Here is a 22,251-nt window from a genome sequence, read left to right as displayed (position 1 = left end):
GTTTCACAAGGCAGAGGGCCGTGGCAGCGCCAGCAGGCCAAGACGATGGTTTCACGAGGCAGAGGGCCGCGGCAGCGCCAGCAGGCCAAGACGATGGTTTCACGAGGCAGAGGGCCGCGGCAGCGCCAGCAGGCCAGTCGCGGATGAGTTCTTCTCGGGTCTCTCGACTCCAGGATACAACTCCCTTCCTGGTCTGGCCCTGCCCCAGTTATAGGTCTGGCCCCCTTTGATGTCCGGACCCTCGCGCCTGGGGGCCGGGAGGTCCGGGATGAGGGAGTCCAGACACCCAGCAGGGGGGTGGAGCCAGCGCCCAGGGCGGCCTGGGGTGACAAACCAGGTTACCGCTCTCCAGCAAAGGGGAACACTACAGTTCTGCACATGACACCAGAAAGACCTGGTTACTGGTTGCTCCTATTTAGAGCAGAACTTTAATCTAAAACGAGTTCCCTCGCCATCTCCTTAAGCACTTGTGTAAAGATTATTCCCTTGGTCAACCCTCAAAGAAAGAATATTTGGCCACAGCGATTGAGACGGCCAAAATGGGATGTATTTAAAGGCTTAAATGGATCTGTGGACCCAGGCTAGGACATCAGGTCCCAAGAAGGTACTGTGAAGATAGAGATAATGTCAGATGGTCCAGCCATCCCTGACCCACAAATCTGCCATCGCGTGCAAGTCAGCAGCAGTACACTCACCTAGGGGATGAAATCGCTGCCACCACCACCGACTTTACCCCCGCCCCCGGACTATGTAGGGTACTAGCTGCTTTCAGCCCTCCCAGTCTCTTAAGCAAGTTTGGAAATGAGAGTTTGTACTACTCTACCACTGAACAAGCTGGGGAAGGAAAGGTTGTCTAGAGCCCCCTGGGTCTGACTAGACCAGAGGATATGGACCAAAATCCCTTTTGGCTTGTCTGCCTCGCATGCCAGTCACAAAGACTAAGGAGAGGTATTAATAAGTGGAATGTTTTGTTTTGTTTTCTTTCATCTTTCAAGGACATTGGGAAGAGTGAGTGTGCAGTGTATTAGTGCAAACTGGTTTATATGTGTGCTGTGTTCCTATTGTCCCTTGTCTATGAAATTGCAAAACATTTGAAAATATAAATGTTTTGAAATGCACACTCCCACCTTGCGTTGCATTTCCAAAACCGTTCAACGCATTTACCAATAGGAGGAACTGAATTACAGAAAGGCTGCCTTGCTGTTAGAATGCAGGTCTCTAGTTGGCAGAGGTATCCACCCTGATCTACTCACTCCGTTCGGGGCTGCCTGCAAGAGCGCTGGTGTGTCGCAGGGACCTCATAAGTCCTGGAGTGTACAGTACCTTTCTCGGGGTATTGCAGCGGTGCTGTCAGCCTTGTCATCAGGATCCACCTTGCTGGAGTCTTCCCTTGCTGGATATGATGCAGTGATTGCAGACATGGAGGGGAGGCACCTGTCTTTCCTTGATACGTGCAGAGAGTCACGCTGGACTGCCGACGGGTGCTACAACTTCAGCACGGTCAACAGACACGATGGTCTGCGCCTGAGCAGGCAGACATGGTGGTTCTTGATCTGTTCACCTTGCTGATGAATGTGAATGCCTAAAAGTGGCTGCCAACACTATGCAAAGGCCCAGGACTGGTTGAGGACAAGCTAGGCAGAGTAATACTCTGGATTAGCAGAACTTAGCAGTGGTCGTTTGTGCGAATGAAATCTATGATGGCCAACACAGCAAAGCAGTTAACAAAGTTGCAGTCTCTCCTGTAGCACAGATCTTCTTCTTGGCAGGGTCTTCTTAGGACCCCGAGGTGAACTATTAGGAGGAGGTCATAGACCCATCAATTAAACCCAAATGTGGAGGTGACTGCAAAGCAAAACCTTGGTGATACACAAGTCTTGTTTCAGCTTATCTGTGAGGGGGTAAATCAGTATTTTGTGTGAGGCCAGGCCACTACCTATTCAGGTGTATGTGTTGACTACTCCCCCCCCCCTCTTGTCCAGGAAGACCCATTAATATGCCGATGAATGCAAATGCAGCTGAGTGTCCTGTTCCTGCAGCTGTCTAGAGGGAATGCACAAAGTGTAGCTGTCACCCCATCCCAGACATGTTTTGGAGACAAGCTGTAAGGCATATAAGTCTCACCGAAGGGGACGACTTGCGTTTTCTTTAAATTGACCTCTAGCTGGTTCATTGTCGTGTAGCTGAGCAATTTGTCGAGGAGCCTTTGTAGCCCAACCCTCGTAAGACTGAAGAGAACCAGATCTTCGGCATACAATAGGTTACTTAATGCCAGGCCTCCCACCTTTGGGGAGAATTGTACAGATTAGTCAACTGTGGGAGCAAAGTTACTAAAGGTACAAAAATCAAATTTCCAGTCAGTTGCTCTCTTACTTTCTTTTTTTTCCCACTCACACACACACACACACGCGCACACGCATGCACACACAAACACGCACACACACACACACACACACGCACACACACAAGCACACCATAAGTCATATTACGGAATTTCTTTTACTCTTGGTTGTCAGCTTTTATTCCCTGTGCCTTTGGTAAAGTTGTGTGTCAAGCAAGGAAGGTGGCTTGAGTTATCATGTGCAGTGCATATCAAAACTAGAGACTTTCCAGTTTTTTTTTAAACTCTTTTTATTATATAAAGAAAACAAACAATCAAGGCAAAAAGAACATTACAATACAGGCGCTTTTTCTGAGCAGGAGGGAAAGGCAATAGCATTACAGTGCAAGTCAAACAACAAAAAATCAAGGAGGGGCAGAGTAGTGGGAAAAGACTAAAGATTTTAAAACATGTGAATCAAAACAAGTCATGGAACGTCAGGATTAGGGAGAATGTGGATCATCGGGTACCTCAGGAAGGGGTGGTGTGCATATATCTCCTCTGTAGGAGTTCCATTGATTCCAAATTTTCCCCCAGTTTTGGGGCCTCCCTCGTGCCACATACACCGTCTTCTCCCGAAACATACACCAATCCATATTTTCCTTCCACACCGAGACCGTCGGCGGGCGGGGAGCGCCCCACGACTGTGCAATGTCTCGTTTAGCGATCATATTAGCCAGGGTCGCCCATCGGGTCTGAGCCACGTCATAGTCATTCGGTTCCCACACATTCAGCAGACACCGCCTAGCTTCCGGTTGTACCTCGACTCCCGTAACCTCTTTCATGACCGCATGCACTCTACTCCAAAACACAGCAACCTCCGGACATTCCCAAATGATGTGAAGGAAAGTAGCAAGTTGACCACAACCACGAATACATAACCCATCAGAATAACCCATTCGAATCAGTCGCGGGCCAGTAACATACACACGGTGCAAGATCTTGAGCTGGATAAGTCAAAGACGGGCCGGTATCGCGACCTCCTTGGGGGAGGAAATCGCGGATTGCCAGTCCTCGTCATCTAATAGTAAACCGTCTCTGGTCCAGACCTCCCTTAAATGCGTTAACAGGTCAGACCGATCATTAATTAATTTCTTATAAATCAAAGAAATCGTGCTATCGGGCACATATCCATCAAGTATCCGATCCTCCAATAGGAAAGAGTCGGGAACAACGGTCCCCACGGGGAAAACAGAACCCAACGCGTGACGAATCTGTAAATACCGAAAAAATTCCCGATCAGTCAAGTCATATTCCGCCTTCAAGACCTCGAAAGTCTTAATCCTATCCTTGACCCAGAGATCGCCCACTCTACTGATGCCAATCAAATCCCATTTCCCAAAGCCTTTCGTCCGCCATAAACTTCCCAGCTTGCAAGAATCGTACAAGGGGGACGCACGGGTCAGTCTCCCGCTCCACCCCAGTGCCGCATTCGCACAATTCCACGCTTGCACGGCGATCTTGGTAGGACCAGTAAGCGTCCGAATTGCAGATCTAGAGTATAGCGCCCTATTATAGTTCCCTCCCGGTAAAAGCCACCGATCCATCTCAAATGCGGGATCCAAACCCGGACCATACATACCGTGATTAATTGCACACAATTGAGAGGCCCAATAATAACGCCTGATATCGGGAAGAGCGATACCGCCGTCATACCAGGGAAGAGTAAGTTTAGGGAGGGCGATACGGGCACGCCCATCCCAAATCAGCTGTCTTTGTAGACTCTCCACTTCCCGGAAGTATTTTGCCGGAATTGCGTCAAACGTATTCTGGAGCGCGTATAAGAACCGCGGTAGAGACATCATCTTAAAAAGGGTTGCTCGTCCGAGGTAGGACAGAGGAAGGCCGCGCCAGCCCACCACATCAGAACGCAACCGTTGTAGCGGAGGGAGTAAATTACGCTCATATCTGACTACGGGGTCCAAAGTGATAAAAATCCCCAAATATTTGAAACCCTCTTGTGTAACCTGTATTGGGCAACCACGGGGCAATGCAGGGGCGCCGCCCGCGGGTACGTATATACAAGACTTGGACCAATTAATCACGAGGCCAGAATTGCATCCAAATGAAATCAACACATCAAACAGCACATTTAGCGACTTTTGGGGCGAAGTGAGGTACAACAGAATATCGTCCGCATAGAGTGATATGCGATCTTCAAACTCAGGGGTCAACTGTATACCTTTCATCGATGGTTCCCAGCGCAACCATGCAGCCAGAGGCTCCAGGGCGAGTGCAAAGAGGAGTGGAGACAACGGACAACCCTGCCGAGTACCTCTTCCCAGAGCGAAGGGACTGGATACCCGACCATTGACCACTACCTGTGCCAACGGAGCCTCATAGAGAAGTTTCACCTAGCCAATAAAGCCAGGACCAAAGCCTAATTTCGCCAAAGCGGCCTACAAATATGACTACTCCACGGTGTCAAAAGCCATCGTGGCGTCAAGAGAGACCAATATGGCCGACTCCAGAAGATATGGGGCTCTCGTGAGAGCTCCGTGTAAGCGTCTCAAATTCAGTGCTGTGTTACGGCGCGGGATGAATCCGGACTGGTCCGGATGAATCAAGTCACTAATCACATTGATAAGGCGGTTAGCTAGTACCTTAGCAAGGATCTTTGGCTCTGCGTTAAGAAGCAAAATGGGTCTGTAGGACGTACAATGAGCCCTTGGCTTCCCCTCCTTGTGAATCACTACTATCGATGCAAGACGCTGATCGTAAGGGAGGGAGCCAGTATCTCTCGATTCCATGAACATACCGTGGAGATATGGTGCAATCCTATCCGGACGCAACTTGTATAGCTCAATAGGAAGACCATTGGGACCCATAGCCTTCCCCGAACGAAGAGAACGTATAGCGGTAGCTATCTCGTCTACCGAGAGTGGCGCTTCCAGCAGCTCCCAGTCTGAGTCCGACAGGCACGGCAGGGAAATATCTCGTAACAACTGGTGAGAGTCTTCTTCGGGTCTAACAGAAACTGGAGAATAGACCTCACGAAAATGAGCAGCAAAGCACTCAACTATCTCAACCGGATCAGTCACATGCATTCCATCAGGCCTCTCATTCACCGGGACTACACGACTAGCTCTCTCTTTTCTGTCCAACCAGGCGATCAACTTCCCAGCCTTGTCCCCTACATCGTACAACCGCCCCTGTCGCTCCCTACTCATGAGTTTAGCAGCATCAGTCACCAAGGCCCTATAATCAGACTGTTTGAGACCAAGGACATGAAGTTTGTCTCGAGTGACCCCCAACTCCAACTCCCCTTCCAGTTCAGTAAGATCAGCCTCCAGTCGGACCACCGCCTCATTTCTGGTCTTTTTGGCACCAGCAATCAATGATAATGCATGTCCACGAAGGACCGTCTTAAACGCTTCCCATAATGAGACAGAAGAAGACACCGATCCCTTATTCTCAAGAAAGTAGTGATCAAGGGACTTGACAAGTTCAGCACGGGTCTTAGGGTTATGAAGATACCAGGGGTTAATCGGAGCCACTCGACCCCCAGTGCCCAGATTAATGTCCATATGAAGCCATACGGGAGAGTGATCTGAAATCCCCCTAGCTAAGTGCCTAATCTCCTTTATCAATGAGGCCTGTGCTGCCGGTATCAAAACATAGTCCAACCTGGACAGGCTGCCATGGGCACCCGAGTGGAAGGTAAACTGTGTCCGACCAGGGTGCATCGCCCTCCAACAATCAATCAAGCCCAGAGTTTCCAGGAATCCACTCAACCATGATTGGGACCTCGCGAGATCTCGGGGGGATGGCGGTCTTCCACACCAGAAACAACCGAATTGAAGTCTCCGCCCATGATCAGCATACAGTCAGGGAGTCCCAGAACCACCCTCCCCAGATCAGAAAAGGTCGAGGACTGCAAACCAGGGGGGACGTAGACAGAAAGCAGCGTGATGGTCTTCCCTTCCCATCTACCAGTGAGGGCAGCGTAACGCCCTCTATCATCACACATTACATTGTCAACCTCAAGGGGAAGGGAGTTCCGAACAAAAATACCCACCCCCCTGGAACCGGAGGTGAAACCAGCATGGGCAGCAAGGTGGTATCCCCGCCTATTCATAGCATAACAAGTGTTCCCAATCAGATGCGTTTCCTGCAGTAACACTACATCAGGTCAGTAACGTTTCAAGTATTGCAATACAACACCCCGTTTTATCCTATCCCCCAATCCATTAACATTCCAACTTAGAAGTCTCAACCCCCTAACCCCCACACTCGAAATGGTAGCAGAGCCCTCCCAACCCACAGCGCAGCACCCAAATCAAATAATAAATCATTACGTTGCCTTGAAAAAGAACCAAAACAAACCCCAAACACTTACCACCCTCCCCCCACAGTCCCAGGAAACGAAAGCCCCCCACCCTGCACCCCTGCGTTAGACTCGAAAGCCACCCCAACTTGCAGTGTGCCTGTCGCCCTAACATGGAACTAATCTACAAGAAGAAACCCAGAGGAGGAAAGAGTCCCACTCCCCCCGCCACCTCGGGGTACACACAGAAGTCTTAGTGATACGGCAGACGTCTATCCACAGTGACATATATAAGCAGTGTCAGTAACTCGGGAGCACAGCTCATTCCTGGTCAGGTAGGCCCCCCTCGGCTCCGCCGGTATGTTCCCTGCGATCTCGTCGCTCAGGCAAGGAATCAAGCCAGTCACTCACTCTGTCCGGGCGATCAAAGAAAAATGTCCGGTCCTCATATTCAATCCGTAGTCGGGTCGGGAAAAGCATCGCATATTTCAGTCCCATGTCCCTCAGTCTCCGCTTCACTCCTTGGAACTTCATCCTCTGTTTCTGAACAGATTGTGTGAAGTCCGGGTAGAAGCTCACAGTGGTATTCTCAAACTTCACCGGGCCACCCGTTCTCGATGCTTGCAGGATAGCGTCTCTATCCCTGAAATAGAAGATTCTAGCAATAATCGGGCGCGGTGGAGCACCGGTTTTAGGCTGACCACCCGGAACTCTATGCGCACGTTCAACAGCAAAGAATTTGCTGAGGCCTTTAGGAGCAAGATGCGTGAGGATGAGGTCTTCAACAAGGAGATCCGTGGAAGAGCCCGTGGAATTTTTTGGAACACCAATAATGCGCACGTTATTGCGTCGCGCCCGGCTTTCAAAATCCTCCAGTCGACGATGAAAGAGGTCATTAGAGGTTCAGAGATTACGCACCTCCATTTGGAGGTCAGCGACATCCGTAGTGAGGCTGGAAGTCTTTAAGTCCAACGATTTCACCTTTTCGTTGGTCTTGATAAATCCATCCTGATAATATTGACATCGATGGCCACTGTGTCTAGCTTGAGGGCGATGGCCTCATATTGTTGGTCCATAGAAGTCTTCATACCAGTGATGGCGCCCATAACGTCTTGCAATGTAAGATCAGCCAACATGGCGGGGTCCTCGGTCACTTCACCCCGATTCCTATTCGCCCCTCCGGTGACACCTTAGGCTGGGTGTAGCGGTCCATGACGTTCGTTTGAATGGGACCACCTCGGAGAGGGGTCTTGGTTTTGCGTTTATCCCTGTCGGGATTGCCCGCAATGTCGGGCGGCAAGCCCCTAGGAAGCGCCCTGGAACTGGTGAAAATGATTTGTGCGTTGTCCACCAATATTACTGAGAGCAAGTTAGTGGGCACACAGTGTAGACCACAGACACGCTGCCTCGGGCTCACAGTAAATCCAGGGTCCGGGTGCAACACGGGCCATTACGACAGGATAGTGATGCGGGAGGGTGAAGATCCAAAAACTAAACCGAAAGTGAACTCGGGGCAGCAACCAAGACTCCGCCGCCGTTGTTGTTGAATTACAGCCTGGGCACTCAGACCACCCGAGGCCCGGAGGTGTCCATGGGCCAGGCCTCAAAGGTTCAGAGTATCATAAGTTCGGTTCCCGGAGTCCAAATCGATTTTTGAAAACAGCTCGTATGTCAGCTGGGTTGCGTCTTCAATAGCCCGTCGATGTTGGCAGGATAAAATTCAGGATAATTGCGGGAGGTGGCGAGGGTCTCGTGTGCCCTGGGCTCACGTGGCCATCTTGGATGCACGCGTAGCTCCTCCGACTTTCCAGTTTTTAATTTGTTGAAATATAGCTACCCTTTAACTATGTTATTTCTTCAGTGATTGTCTATGTTTTTTGGGGTGCACTTCATTCAACTGCCCATTCAGGCTGTGCGAAGCAGGTGATGTTGGTAGTGCCTGATCTTTGGCCTAGCCAGACCCACCTCCCAACCTAGTTGGCCAAGGGATTATCAGCATGACCGGGCTTTCAGCCAGCCATACCTACAGCACCTGCATCTTCTCCCCTCCACCACCTAAGGGATTTTATCAACCGCAGTCTTTTTGAAAAGATAGTAGTTTAATGAACATGTTGATATTTTTTACATAATTGTGATTTTGAAAAAAAAAGAATGGCAGCTGTGTGATCATAATTGTGATGGAAATTTTTACCATATTTTTTCCACATTTTCCACATCTCTAGGTAATCCTCAGCGGACACCTGGGGCATGAGCTCTCATATTGGCCCCCTTTTGTGTGGATTTTCTTCCCCACAGAATGAAAATATATGTTTTTACGTTGGCAGTGTTAGGACTCTGAGCACTTTACCACAGCTGACCAGTGCTAAAGTACTTGTGCTCTTGCCTCTATATTTGGTAATTTGGCTTATACCAAATTGGAATATTTAATTTACCTTTAAGTCCCTAGTAAATTAGTACTGCCTGTAAATTAAATGCTGTCAGTGGGGCTGCAGCACTATGTGTGCATCCACTTGAGTAACCCTTTAAACATGCCTCAGGCCTGCCATTGAAGAGCCTGTGAGTGCAGTTTAACCCCTGGGCCACTGCAGTAATTCTGCCAGGGCGCTGGGGGAGGGGGATCCGCGCGGCGCCGCCATGCTCGTGACGGAACCACTCCATCACGAGCTACGGGCGAGCTGTGCTAGTGAAGGAGTGGTTATGTCACGGGCATGGCGGCGCCGCCCACTCAATAGAACGCTTGCGCAGGTGCGGAATTCCTGCAGCGTGGGCGGGGCGGCCGCGCCATGACGGAACCACTCCATCACCAGCACAGCGCGTCCGTGGCTCGTGACGCAGTGGTTCATCACGAGCACGCAAGGGGTTAAACTGCCATTTTGATCTGGCAAAATAAACCTTATGCCTGGCCGAAACCTTCCTTTTTAATACATATAAGTCACACCTAGGGTAGGCCCTGGACAACCCAGAGGGTAGGATGCAATGTATTTAAAAGTTGGACATGTACTTTAAAGTTTTACATGTCCTGGCAGTGAAAAACTAAAAAATTAGTTTTTCACTACTGCAATGCCTTCTCTCCTATAGGATAACATAGGAACTGCTTTATTACATTTTATAAGTGTAATTTCCAAATGGGAAGATATGACCATTTGAAGTTTGGTGTCTCTGAAATCCTAAGTTAAAGTCCTAACTTATGATGAAGTCAGATTTTAAATTAAACATATGAAAATATTATGTTCTTGCCATTTTGTGCCTGCAACCTGTTTCTGGGGACATGACAGGGTGTAGTTGCCATCGGGCTTTGTGTATTCCTTCTAGACAGCTACACAAAATGGGAACTTAGCTCTGACTGATGGGGGCCATCACTGGCAGGATAGGAGGGAGGAGCTTGGCCTAGCATCACTTTCACCTGAATAGGCTGTGTGCTGTCTCCGCACAAGGGGCCTAAAAACCCTGCATAGGCTGTTTTTGCAACATTTCTAATCCACCGCTAGACTCGGTCTGCAAACCTGTCTCTTAGTGCTGGGAAGCCCTAAGGCAACTAAGTGCTCTACAAGTCTAAAATAATAATAATATTTGTCATTTCAACCACCTTAGAGCCAGGACTGGGGAGGTAGGAAATCTCATGCACTTCAAAGCCACTGTCTAGAAGCTTCTCTCACCTTTCCAGAACCAGGCCACCGGGGTATAAAAGAAGGTCCCCAGGCACCAACTCTTCAGTTCACTTCTGATCTTGTGGATACTCTTACAAGAAGGGCTGCTGTGCTGCTGAAGGACTGCCACTCTTCTGGACAGCTGCTCTGAAGGAACTACTGCCCTGCTGTGTTGACCTGTTGCCTGCTGCCCTCTTGCCTTGGCGAGAAGGATTGGACCTGCATCTCTTGAACCCAGAACACAAAGTGACTGCAAGGGCTAGTTGGCTGACCTCCTGATCTGAAGCCTCAGGGAAATAACCGGCTTCTACCAACCTGCACCAGGACTCTACTATCTGTGAGTATACCCTGCCAAGTGGTTCCAAACCAGTCCTGGACCCTTAAAAAAGGGTCTAAGGTGCTTACCAGCCTCTGTGGATCCAGCGGAATTGGCACATCTTTTCTGCTGTGTGTGTCATCCCGAACAGAATGCCACATTGATGCATAGTTTGAACCCGTCCCAAAGACTCACATCAACACCACAGTCCTTGGAGCTGATGCATCATTCCGACTGTGCTTCCCAACTTCGGCACGGGCCCTCACTTCTTCTGCTGACAGTAGCCACGAATGCGTGTCTCATCCTCGATGCCAGACTTTGCATCGTAAGCCAATGTTGATGAGATCCTCGACAACAGCTCAGAAACTCTCATCGCAACCTCGGAGCATCTCAGAACTGATGCACTGTTTCGACCTCAAGACGCATCTTTTTCACGGATCCTGGCTACGCTCCGCAACCCAGATTTTAAGACACTTAGCTCTTCTGGCCGAACTGTAGCCTGCCCATGCTCCATTGCAGAAGGACTGAAATTGTGACATTTCCCGGTCCAATGCGACCACAGTTAGCGCTTTGTGCGCTCTGGTGCTATTCTTACTAAAATATTTAAACATCCATAACTACAGTTCTTCTGTATGGAGTGTTGTCCTTTTGATTTTGTTGTATTTATTAAAAATGACTTTAGTTTTCTAAATCTGTTGTCGGCTCCTTTCGTCCTGTATTTGCACTGCTTCACCGTTTGAAGTGTTTTACAAATACTTTCCCCATTGCCTCTCAGTTAAGCTTGACTGCTCTGTGCCAAGCTACAAGGGGGTGAGCCCGGGTTAAATTGGGGTTTGCTTGTGCCTTCCCCTTACAAGGGTGATAGTTGTTGCTTTACCAGGGCTCACACCTAATTCAATAAGTAACCCAATTACTTAGAGGCAGTATCATTTTTTTGATCGCCTTCATCAACTAATCACATTTGTCCAAAAAAATAGATTTGTGATGGTTATCGTTAATTTCAAAACTGAGATTTAAAAAAAAGCTGAGATAAAAAGCTTAGGGCCAGATGTATCAACATTCCCTTTTGCGATTTCTAAATAGCGATTTTTAAGGAATCGCTATTTAGAAATCGCAAAATGGTATGTATGTAGAAATTCGCTTTTTTTAGCGATTTCTTAAAATTCCTTAATTGCGATTAGCAAATTGCTAATCGCATTTAAGGAATAATTTCCCATTCATTTCTATGGACCAGGAGGCCCATAGGAATGAAGGGGAAATTATTCTCAATTTGCGATTCGCAATTTGCTAATCACAAATTGAGAATAATTTCAAGGGTGCAGGGGTGTCTCAAGAATACCCTGCTGCACCCCTGAAAATAACATGTGTGCGCATATGGCGCACATACATGCCCTAAGGGCATGTATGAGCGTCACATGGCACCTTTACAAATTGCATAAAGTGCATTTGTAAAAGAAATCGCAAATTACCACCAACTACAAGTTGGTGGTAATTTGCGATTCCTTAGGGGCATTTAGGATTTTTTTTGCTTAATACATTGCATTTAAGGAATCGCAAAATGTGCGATTCCTTAAATGCAATCGCAAAATAAGGAATGGCAAATTTTGCGATTCGTTATTTTGCACCCAAATTCTTTCATACATACCATTTTGCGAATTTCGGCGTTTGCAAACCCATTTGGCCTTGATACATATGGCCCCTAATCCATTAAGTTCAGCCATCTCCATTTTTAAATGAAAATAGTCTCATTATTAGAGCCAACAGAAGCAATATATCTGGGAATAGGCCAACTTTCATGCAAAACCAATCATGATGTCTGTAACCTTTTTATCTGTATAGATTTATAAAATCCACACATTTCCTTAAACTCTTGAATTGTTCTCACACAACTTTGTTCTTTGTGCATTGACAGGACTCCTGTCTAGAAAACCATGTGTTATATGTTCAACCTCTGATCCTTCTGTGTCCTTTAGTGTGCTCCCTCACTTTGTGTGTTTTTATACCGGTTGCAGCTCTGCGTTATGTGTGCATAGATTTTTTACTCAGGTGATCTACATACACAATTGTTCTGAGATTTGCAAGCTGTCAAACCAACATCTGCTTGCCAAATACAAAACGCCAGCTGCAAGCTCTCAAATTTGAGAAATTGTGAGAATTTACCATAACTTAAATGCATTTTATACAATCTTTTTGTACAATTGCAAATGCCAGTGTCTACACATGTTTCCAACCTCTAACTGTGAAGGTTTTTTTATGCAGCATGAAATTTGCAAATTCGGCCAAATTCACACATTCCAAGATGAGAGCAAAAAAGTTCACATCTCAAGAAAATCCAAATGTTATTTACAGATGTGATTCATTACTTGCAAAATGAACTTACAAGATACAGAAAGTGATAATGCATTCCAGTTTCCCAATAGCTTTTTTAACACAAGTATTTAAAAAACAAAATGAGTCTTTTGTGATGTCTACTTTATTTGCATGTTTCCTTTAAATCCATTCAACAGTTTTTGCTTCAAGCCAATACCAGTATTTCTTTTTGAGAGTTTCAATGGGAAATGCTTCAGTTCACCCTTTGCTTTTTCCAGCCTTGATGTACCTGCATAAAGTGGAGTATTCCAAAACTTTGTTTTTAAAGCTCAGCAAGCCCCATAATTCAGATCTGTTGTAAAAAAGCAATGGGATTGTTTGCTACCTAATGTTCTTGATATGGGTTTAGACTACATGCAAGCATTCCTCCATCACTTTTTGTGGTTCATTTAATGCCCTAATTGGCCAAGTGTATGCCCAGATGTGGGTCTCTTGTTTGCTTGGCTATGGAGAGCACATTATAATTAAGGCCTGGAAAGCCTGCAACTGATTGCTGTTATTCCCTTCTAGAAGGGGCCTCACCTTACAGTTCAGGATGGCCAATACCCAAGAGGAGTAGGATAAGTACTGATTTGCATTAGGAGAGCCTCTGTCTAGAGAGGGTGAAAAACAATGGATTGGAATGCTCCCCGGCATGCTTGCCAGTGGTTTAGACTATTTGCAAGCTTCCTGCCGCCACTTTTTGTGTGTTTGATTTAATGCACTAATTGTCCAAGGACATGCCCAGGTAAGAGTTAGTTGCTCATTGTGCTAGGGGATCCAAGTTATACTTTATTGATGAGGCCTAAGAAGGCCAAAACCAGGCTGGGGCTACTTGTAGTTCAGGGTCTGTACTGATCTGTATACGTAGGGCCTCTGTCTAGAGTGGCACAGAGGGTGGCACAGACAGGGGCAAAGAGGGCAAACAATGATGGGATGGAATGCAAACCTGAGGGCTTGACAGCGTCTTAGACCATCAGTAAGCATCCCTCTCATCATCCTTTGTGTATTTCAGTCAATCAATCAATCAATATGTATTTGTAAAATGCGGCTAATCACCTGTGAGGGTATCCCAGCACTGGGACAATCCTGCTGCAGGGTAAGGTTCAGTTGAACAGACTGGTCTTGAGTCCTTTCCAGCGTTCCAGCAGAGAGGATGAGGTCCGGAGGTGAAGGGGGAGGTTGTTCCAGGACTTCGCAGTGAAGTAGGAGAAGTAGCTTCCTCCACAGTTGCTTCGGCGGATGCGGGGATGTGAGCAAGGGAGAGGGAGGTAGAGCGCAAGTGTCTGGAGCGTTGGTGGAAGTTCAGCCGGTGGTGGATGTGTGCTGGTCCTTGGTTGTGATGGGCTTTGTAGATGTGGATCAGCATCTTGTATTGACATCTCTTTTGAACAGGAATACAGTGGAGATTGTTGAGGTTGGTGGTGATGTGTGCCCACTTTGCGATGTTGAGGATGAGTTTAGGCACGGCATCTGTATATTCTGCAGTCTCTTCAGGAGGTGCGAGGTGATTCCTATGTATAGTGCCTTACCTTAGGCCAGCTGGCTGGTGACAAGTGCTTGCATGATGGTACATCTGGGGTTGACAGAGAGCCATTCGAAGATATTGCAGTGCATGCGGAAAGTGAGGAAGCAGGCGCAGGAGAGTGCGTTGACCTGGTTTCTCATGGTGAGTCCAAGATGATGCCAAGGTTGCAGGCATGATCTTTCTGTGTGGGTGAGACCTTAGTTCGGATGGCCACCAGTCTTTGCCCCAAGGGTAAGTGTTATTGCCGAAGATCAGTGCTTGTGTTTTATCAGTGATGAGTTCAAGGCAGCTATCTTTCATCCATTCGGCAATGCTCGTTATGCACCTGCAGAATTTGCCCATCATGGTGGAGGGATCTTCAGATAGTGACAGGATAAAATGAGTGGCGTAGGCATAGGATATGATCTAAAGTCCATGGGTTGTGATGATGGCTAGGATGGGCATATAGGTGTTGAAAGAATGTATTTGCAAACAATATCTAGAGTGCAAAAGTAAGCTAATATTTATGCCTAAGAGATTTTGACATCATTTTCACAATTTTTGCATTAAGAAAATCAAGCAAAGTTTCAGAAATTTCCTAATCATGAAATTCCACACTCTTTTTTTTTGCTGCAGATGACTGGTAACGCGAAATGAAGTGCTCATGCTTGGCTTCTCCTTTTACAGATGGTTTTGGCAAGAAAACCTGTAATGTAATTTCCTGTCTAGAGGGATGATGGGAAAGGTTTTGAGTAATGATGAAAATCACAAATGATATATATATATATTTTTTATAGATATTGTTATTGACATTTTTCTATACTGTATACAATCATCAATAACTGTTGCAGGGTGCACCGCAATTGGCATTAATCGTTAGTACATTGCTATAACTGTGCTTAACCTTGCTGGTTAGGTTTGATAGAGTAGGAGATGAAAGGATGAAAAGGACAGCAAAATAGAAATTAATTAGAGAAAGGGATAGGATAGCCCATTAGACAGGTATACATTCATGGCATAAGCATTAGCAACCGATAAGTCATACTGCATTTTGTTTATCACAACTCGAGGTTATTGAGCTCATTTTTGAGGCTCCCCAGGTTCAACAACTTAGGTTCAATTGTCTATGGTGGCTTGTGTGGGTCTAGGGACCTGTCCAGAGCTTCCCACAGCCCCCTGGATGATGCTTTCCAGGGGGAGTACTGCAGCGCCATACGATCCGTTCATCTGAGGTGAGTGACCCAGTTTAACCATCCTTGGTAGCTAGTTTTGCTAGCGTCTTTCCAGTTGTTTAGAACCAGTTTAACCGCAGCAGTTAGTAGTAAGTCCATTAGTTCCTTCTCTCTCTCAGAGGAGAGATCATATCGCATAAAAGCTCTGGCGAGGGAGGCAAAGTCCCTAGTTGATTTGCATTTAAACACTTTGTCTATGAAGTCAAAAACTCTTAGCCAGAATAACTTGAGTGTTGGGCAATGGAAGATAAGTGGTGATTAGTTGCCCCTTATGTATGTTGCAGTTCCAGCAGAGGGAGTCTTCCCTAAGGCATAGTGTTTGTAGGTGGTCTGGGGTCCAGAAGGTTTTGTGTAATAGCCAGAACTTTGTTTGTGCTAGGACTGGGGTTGTTACGTGTGGCAGAGGCCCACAGAGTCTATCACTCCGGGTCATTTAGTGGGGGCTGGAGCTGTTTGTCCCAGTATTCGGTTGTTTTGGCATTAAGTTTGGTGGTTTTTGGGCGTAGTAGCCTGTAAATTTATGAGACTTGGTGCCCTAGTTTGTTGATGTTTGCCAAAATGCGGAAGATCGAGGGTTGGGTGCTGACTAGGTTTGCCTTTGACAAGGCTGCTTTTATCTTTAGGAATCTGGAAAGGTCTAAGTCTTCTAGTTGATGGATTGCTTTTAGGTCGGAGAAAGTAATAGGGGATACCCCCTCTCTAGTTGGTGTGGGTAGAATATACCGTTCTCTATCCATGTCTCGCAGGTGAGAGTTATCCCCTTATATTTGATCCTGCTGTTTGCCCACAGTGACTCTGACTTGGATCCTTTGATGCTAGCGCCCATTTTCCTGTTGACTTTTAGGAGTGCTATTTTAGGGTTTTTAAATATCAGTTTAGATGTGTGTGGGTATGTGTTTGCAGTAAGTAGGGCTAGAGGGCGCAGGATGTTTAGAATGGCTTGCTCTAACTGTAACCACGCTGATGTGTAGTCGGGCGTCTGGGTCACCCATTGTGTACCCTGTTTTGCTAGGAAAGCTAGTTGGTAAACTTTGAAATCTGCTAGGTTCACCCCACCCTGGGATTTCGTTAGCCTCAGTTTCTTAATACTAATCCTTGCCTTCTTGCCCTCCCAGAGGAATTTGGTTAGCATGCTATCAATTTTCCGAGGGAAATCATCTGTGAGTAGGAGTGGAAGCATGCTTGTCAGGTAATTTATCATCAGGGTGATCATCATTTTTATCGTTTCTATTCGTCCCCTCCATGTAATGAATTATGGGGACCAGGCCTCTAACAGGTTCTTAACCTTTTCTAGTAGGGATTTTTCACTGTGGCGTAGGGTATTGATCAAGTTGGTACGAAGTGTATTCCTAAGTACTTGATGTGTCCCGTCTGCCATGTCAATCCCTAGTCCCCTAGTGTATCTCTTGTGCAATAGATTTTTAACGGTTTGCATTCTGATTTTTTGTTTTTTAGTTTGTACCCTGATAGTTTGGAGTATTCTGCAATTGTGGTCATCAGGGCCCTAATCGAGGGCTTTGGTTGTTCTGTTAATATCAGAATATCATCCACGTAAGCAGCTAGTTTTACTACGGTGCCCTTAATGTCGACCCCTTTTATGTTGTCGTTTAGGTTTATGTCCTGAATGAGGGGTTCTAGGGCCAGAAGAAAGAGTGCCGGTGAGAGTAGGCATCCCTGTCTGGTTCCTTGCTTCAGTTTGAAAGGGTCCGAGAGTGCGCCATTAACTGTAATAGGGGCTGAACCAGCAGACAAAAAGAAACATGGGGTTCTGACCCTAGAATCCAAGAGATCAAAGATCTCGATAGACTCCCACGATAAGCCGGGCACACTTCTAATAACAAACCTGTCAAGAGGTGAAGAGCGATTCCACGTTGCAAACATATATGGCCCTAATGCGGACTATCCCAGATTCTGGGCGGAAGTGGCAGACACGCTAGACAAACTCCCTCAGGACGAGCTTACTATCGTAGCAGGGGATTTCAACATCCCACTTGACCATGTACTATACAGACAATTCTCTTGCCCGTACCACCCCACGAAATCGCACACCGCACTACAGAACATCTGCACCAAATTCAACCTCAAAGATGCATGGAGACTACAACACCCTGATACTTGAGACTACACCTTCTACTCCAACCTACACAATTCCTACACCAGGATAGATTACATTTTAATATCGGGGGTACACACACACCTGATAGAACAATCAGAGATAACACCAAGACTAATCTCATACGACCACTCAGACATCAATCTAAAACTAAGCGGCTGTCAAAACGAAGCGGTCCCTAGAAGATGGGGCCTTAATAGGGAAATTACTTCAGACCCAGAAAACAAAATAGAGATCGAGGAAGCCATATCGGACTACCTATACCACAATGAATTCCCAGAGACCAGCGTTGGCACACTGTGGGAGGCCCTGAAAGCAATGATCAGGGGTAAATTAATCGGAATCAAGGCAAGAATAAACAAAAAGATGAATTTGAGAATAAACCAACTAGAGGAGGAGATAAAAAAGCTAGAACTAGGCCACGTAGAAGGACAATGCACTCCCAGTCACACTAACCCAGCACATTTACGAATACAATAAAATCATGAGCGAAAGGGCAGGGCTCTGGTTCAACAAGGGCAAAGCACTTAACCTTTGCGAAGCAAACAGAGCCGGTAAACTACTGGCATCGTATTTGAAACACAAACGCAATCAGGAATTCTACTCCGAGCTATACAAGTCAAACACTTAACCAAGAGGAATGCACAAGATACCTAGACAGATTAGGGCTTCCAAGCTAGACTCCACAGACACAACAAAGCTAAGCCAGGAAATCAGTGACTCAGAAATTAAAAGGGCAGTCAAGTCTCTTGAACAAAATAGGGCCCCCGGACCAGACAGATACACTGCTCACTTCTATATGACCTTTCTGATGCAATTAATACCAACCATGAAAAGAGTCTTCAACCAGGCTGAAAAAACAGGGGAAGTGCCCCAGTCCATGACAGAGGCTACTATAATAGATAGTCATCCCTAAGGAAGGCAAAGATCACTCACTACCAAAAAACTACAGATCCATATCCCTCATCAATGTGGACTGTAAAATATATGCCAAAATCCTGGCTGTCAGACTAAACACGGTCCTGCCCAAATTAATCAGTAACGCCCGAGTCGGCTTCATACGTAACCATATGTCTAGTGACATTGCACAGCTTTTCTGACATATTTTAGAAAAAATCTCCACTAAACCGGAGCCGGCTGTGGCGATTACACTAGAGGATATTTTTAATATTTTTTAAAACCAAAGTTGGGTTTTACATTCAGAGGATCTCGTATAGTGTTGAGGCTGCACTTTTTTCAGCACCTCGAACAAAGGATAAGTAAGCAGTTGCTTAAAAAAGGAAAATGAATAGCCTAGTATTAGTGAAAGGACATCTGCAGGACATGTGAGCAAGATCAGTGTTTTTTTTTATGCCGGCGAGCTGTTAATACACTTGGAACTGGCTTGAGCACTTTCTAGTTACAGTCTGCAACAGGACAGCAAAAGCACAGTTCTTAGACCACCTTAACAATACTACAACCATCACTGTATGTAGCTCTGCCCCATAACCCTCATCTCACACTGCACCAATCAATTCATCATGAACTCTGCTGCAAACACATGGCTAACAATGCTCTAAATGCTGCACACACCCCAGCATAACACTCTGTACACTAGTACCAAGCAAACCAGAACAGGATCTAACAACCTCCACAGCTCCACCATCACTCAACCCAATCACCATTGAAGGCTGGCGATGCACCATCTCCATGCATAGTATTACATCAGCACTAGTGCAGCACCACTGTACATATCTTTGCAACAAGCACCACATATAGCTCTCCCTAGTTGTGCCCCACCATTTCACCAATAGTGCATTTATCACTGTACCCACTAAGACACCAGCATAGCCACCACCGCTACCATGCTATCACCCTCCAGTTGGATGTAATAGCAATATGGGATCTTGCAGATATTGACGGCATTAGTTATCGATAGTATTCAACCATCGCTCTGGTGCCTCGGATAAGAGTTCCTTATTGCAGCTTGTGGTAGATTGTGCCAAGAGCTTCCCATGAGGACTTTGGCCACATACATGCTCCAATCCAGTTGATCTCCCAGATGGTGTGATGTAGTTCCAGAACCATTTATTACTTCCTGATCAGCCACTTCCGATGATCTCACTTCCTGTGATGTCAGTCAGGAAGGCTCCCTCCATTTGACAGCAAAAACTGATGGATGGAAATCTTGAGCTACATTACCAGATGCTGGGAGCGCCTAGAAACAATGCAGTTTGTAGAGTCCCTTCATAAATGTAACAACCCGTCCTGTATTACAGCGTGTTGGAGACACCCTGTGCGGTGCCTTCCCAGACTTGCAATTCTACAAAACATGCTGACCCCGATGCTTGGGGTTGCACATATAAAATATGAAAAATCAACTTTAGATGTGTCTTTGTAACAATTGTACATGTAGCTTCATGTCTGTTTTTCTCTTGGAAGTGAATGAATTATGCCTGTGACTGAAAGTAAGGCTTCAGTGCTCTACCCAAAGGAATCTAATCTCCTTCTGCTTTCACCCCCTCTCAGGCCCAGTTCTTCTGCTTCCGGGTCAGTCTCTGGCTATCGTCCCGGTCACAGAGGGGAGCTACAAGCAGGCCGTGCTGCAGCCCTTCCTGGAAGGCTTGAACTCCTTGAAGTCTGTGGCAGAGACCCTGGAGAGCAGCACCGACCTGAATGAGGACCTTCAGCTCATCCGCTGTGACCTCAGAGGCGCCTTCAAGTGCCTCTCGCTGGCGGAGCAGGTGTCCCTGGAGCAAGTGAGGTTACTGAGCGCCAACGCCGAGGAGCGCCTCAACACCCTAAAGCGCCTGAAGAACGAGCAGACGGCGCTGCAGGCGCGCCAGCAGGGCCTGCAGGAGCAGCTGGCCGGGCTGCGGGTGCAGGCGGACCTCAGCAGCCAGCAGCTCGCAGCAGCACAGAGAGCCGTCAACGTGGCCCAGGAGGGGATGAGGCAAGCAGCGCAGCAGAGGAGGGATGCTGAGAAGGCGCGGAAGAGATCTTTCTGGTTCTTCTTAATCCCGTTTGCAGGACCATTTATTGGTACGCATGTCTTAAACTTACACACTGCCAGCAGTCAGACCCACTACCATGCATGGCAGCATATCTCAACAGCAAAGGGGAAGACAGTGACAAAAATATCAGGGCAATTTTATGTACCCCAGGGAACCAACATTGAAACCAGCCGCAGTTGCAGCCGTTTTTACCTGGATGGGCCAAGGGTGCCGTCGGGTGAGCCAGTGCGGGCCCAATTTTTAGGTCGAGCCTAGAAACAGCGAGCATGCGCTGCTCTGCGAGACTTGTTGCAGTGGAGTAGGAAATAGAAGCCCCGCCCATGCTCCGCCCATATGTGCCATTGGCTTGTGTCATTGTCTGTCCTAAATGATGGTTTCTGATTCGTAAGTAGGCTTGTTAGTCCCTTCTTAGTACCGCCTCCTCTTCATTTGTCACCTTCCATGGCGACTGACCCTTTTACATTGGTTGTTACACAGTACCTGTTATTTAGTCTTTACACACTATTTTCTTTATCCAGTTTTTCTTATTGCAGGCACGACGTGCTTTGGTACCTTCTTTACAACCCCGCCCTCCCTCCCAAGGTCCATGCCTTCTTTACCCCACGCTCCCGTTGTTCTGCCTTCTTCACCCACCCTCGCTTCTGTTGTCCGTGCCTTCTCTTCCTCCTCCCATCCCCTCACCCGCCCTACCTCCCTCCTCTTGTCCGTGATGCCTACCATTTGCAATGTAAAAGGTCTCACAGTTAAGAGTGTTTGAGCTATTGACATTGTAAATACCTTTTATTTATATTTTGGTTTTTTAAAACATAAATAAAACGCTTTGTCATTCACGATGCCAATGCTTAAACTTGCGTAATTGCGAGACCTATAGCTTTTCAAATGCTTGTCGTCAATTCTGGAGACATCCTCAAGCCCTATATTTACATCATACCTTCTTTCTAAAAGAAATAAAGAGCATATAGAGAGTTATTTGAGAGAAAGAGCTGATATATATGTTCGTCCGCCTCAACCTTTATCATTTCCTGCAGGTCAGACATCAACGCAAGCACCTGATTGTAATAGTAGTGCAAGCTTAAGGCAATCTCTGTGACCACCCCCAAGCCTTTACATCTTCTCAATAGGAAGACTGGCTATTTATTCCTTTCAATTTGGTACGGATGAGATGCTTGTTGATCCCGACATAGAGGGTGTGCTTGTAGTTGAGTCTGCTGGTGACGAAAGTATGGGGGGATGGTTTGCTGGGTGTTGACTATGAGCCATTTGAGAATCTTCCTCAGCATCATCAGGGTATGGAAGCATGAGGGAGAGACGGCGTTTACTTGGGCTATGTTGCCAAGTTTTCAGTCAATGATGATCCTGAGGTTCTTGGCGTTGGTGATGGGGGTGAGAGTAGGTCCTATCTCTGTCGCCCACCAGGTAGAGTCACACGAAGAGGAGCTCTCCCCAG

The 22,251-nt window shown here is 46.8% G+C and overlaps 1 protein-coding gene across 1 annotated transcript in view; it reads left to right on the top strand.

The window, feature by feature from the left end:
* Window positions 1–22,251, top strand: part of LOC144819204 (uncharacterized) — a 52,087-nt gene that overhangs the window by 21,458 nt on the left and 8,378 nt on the right. Inside the window, exon 3 of the mRNA XM_078677179.1 lies at window positions 20,320–20,832. Within this exon, the coding sequence (XP_078533305.1) occupies window positions 20,320–20,832 (513 nt within the window). The remainder of the gene's footprint in view (window positions 1–20,319; window positions 20,833–22,251) is intronic.

Source organism: Lissotriton helveticus, chromosome 2_1 (genome assembly GCF_964261635.1).
Source record: "Lissotriton helveticus chromosome 2_1, aLisHel1.1, whole genome shotgun sequence".
Lineage (NCBI taxonomy): Eukaryota > Metazoa > Chordata > Amphibia > Caudata > Salamandridae > Lissotriton > Lissotriton helveticus.
This window is presented reverse-complemented; position numbering and strand designations above follow the sequence as displayed.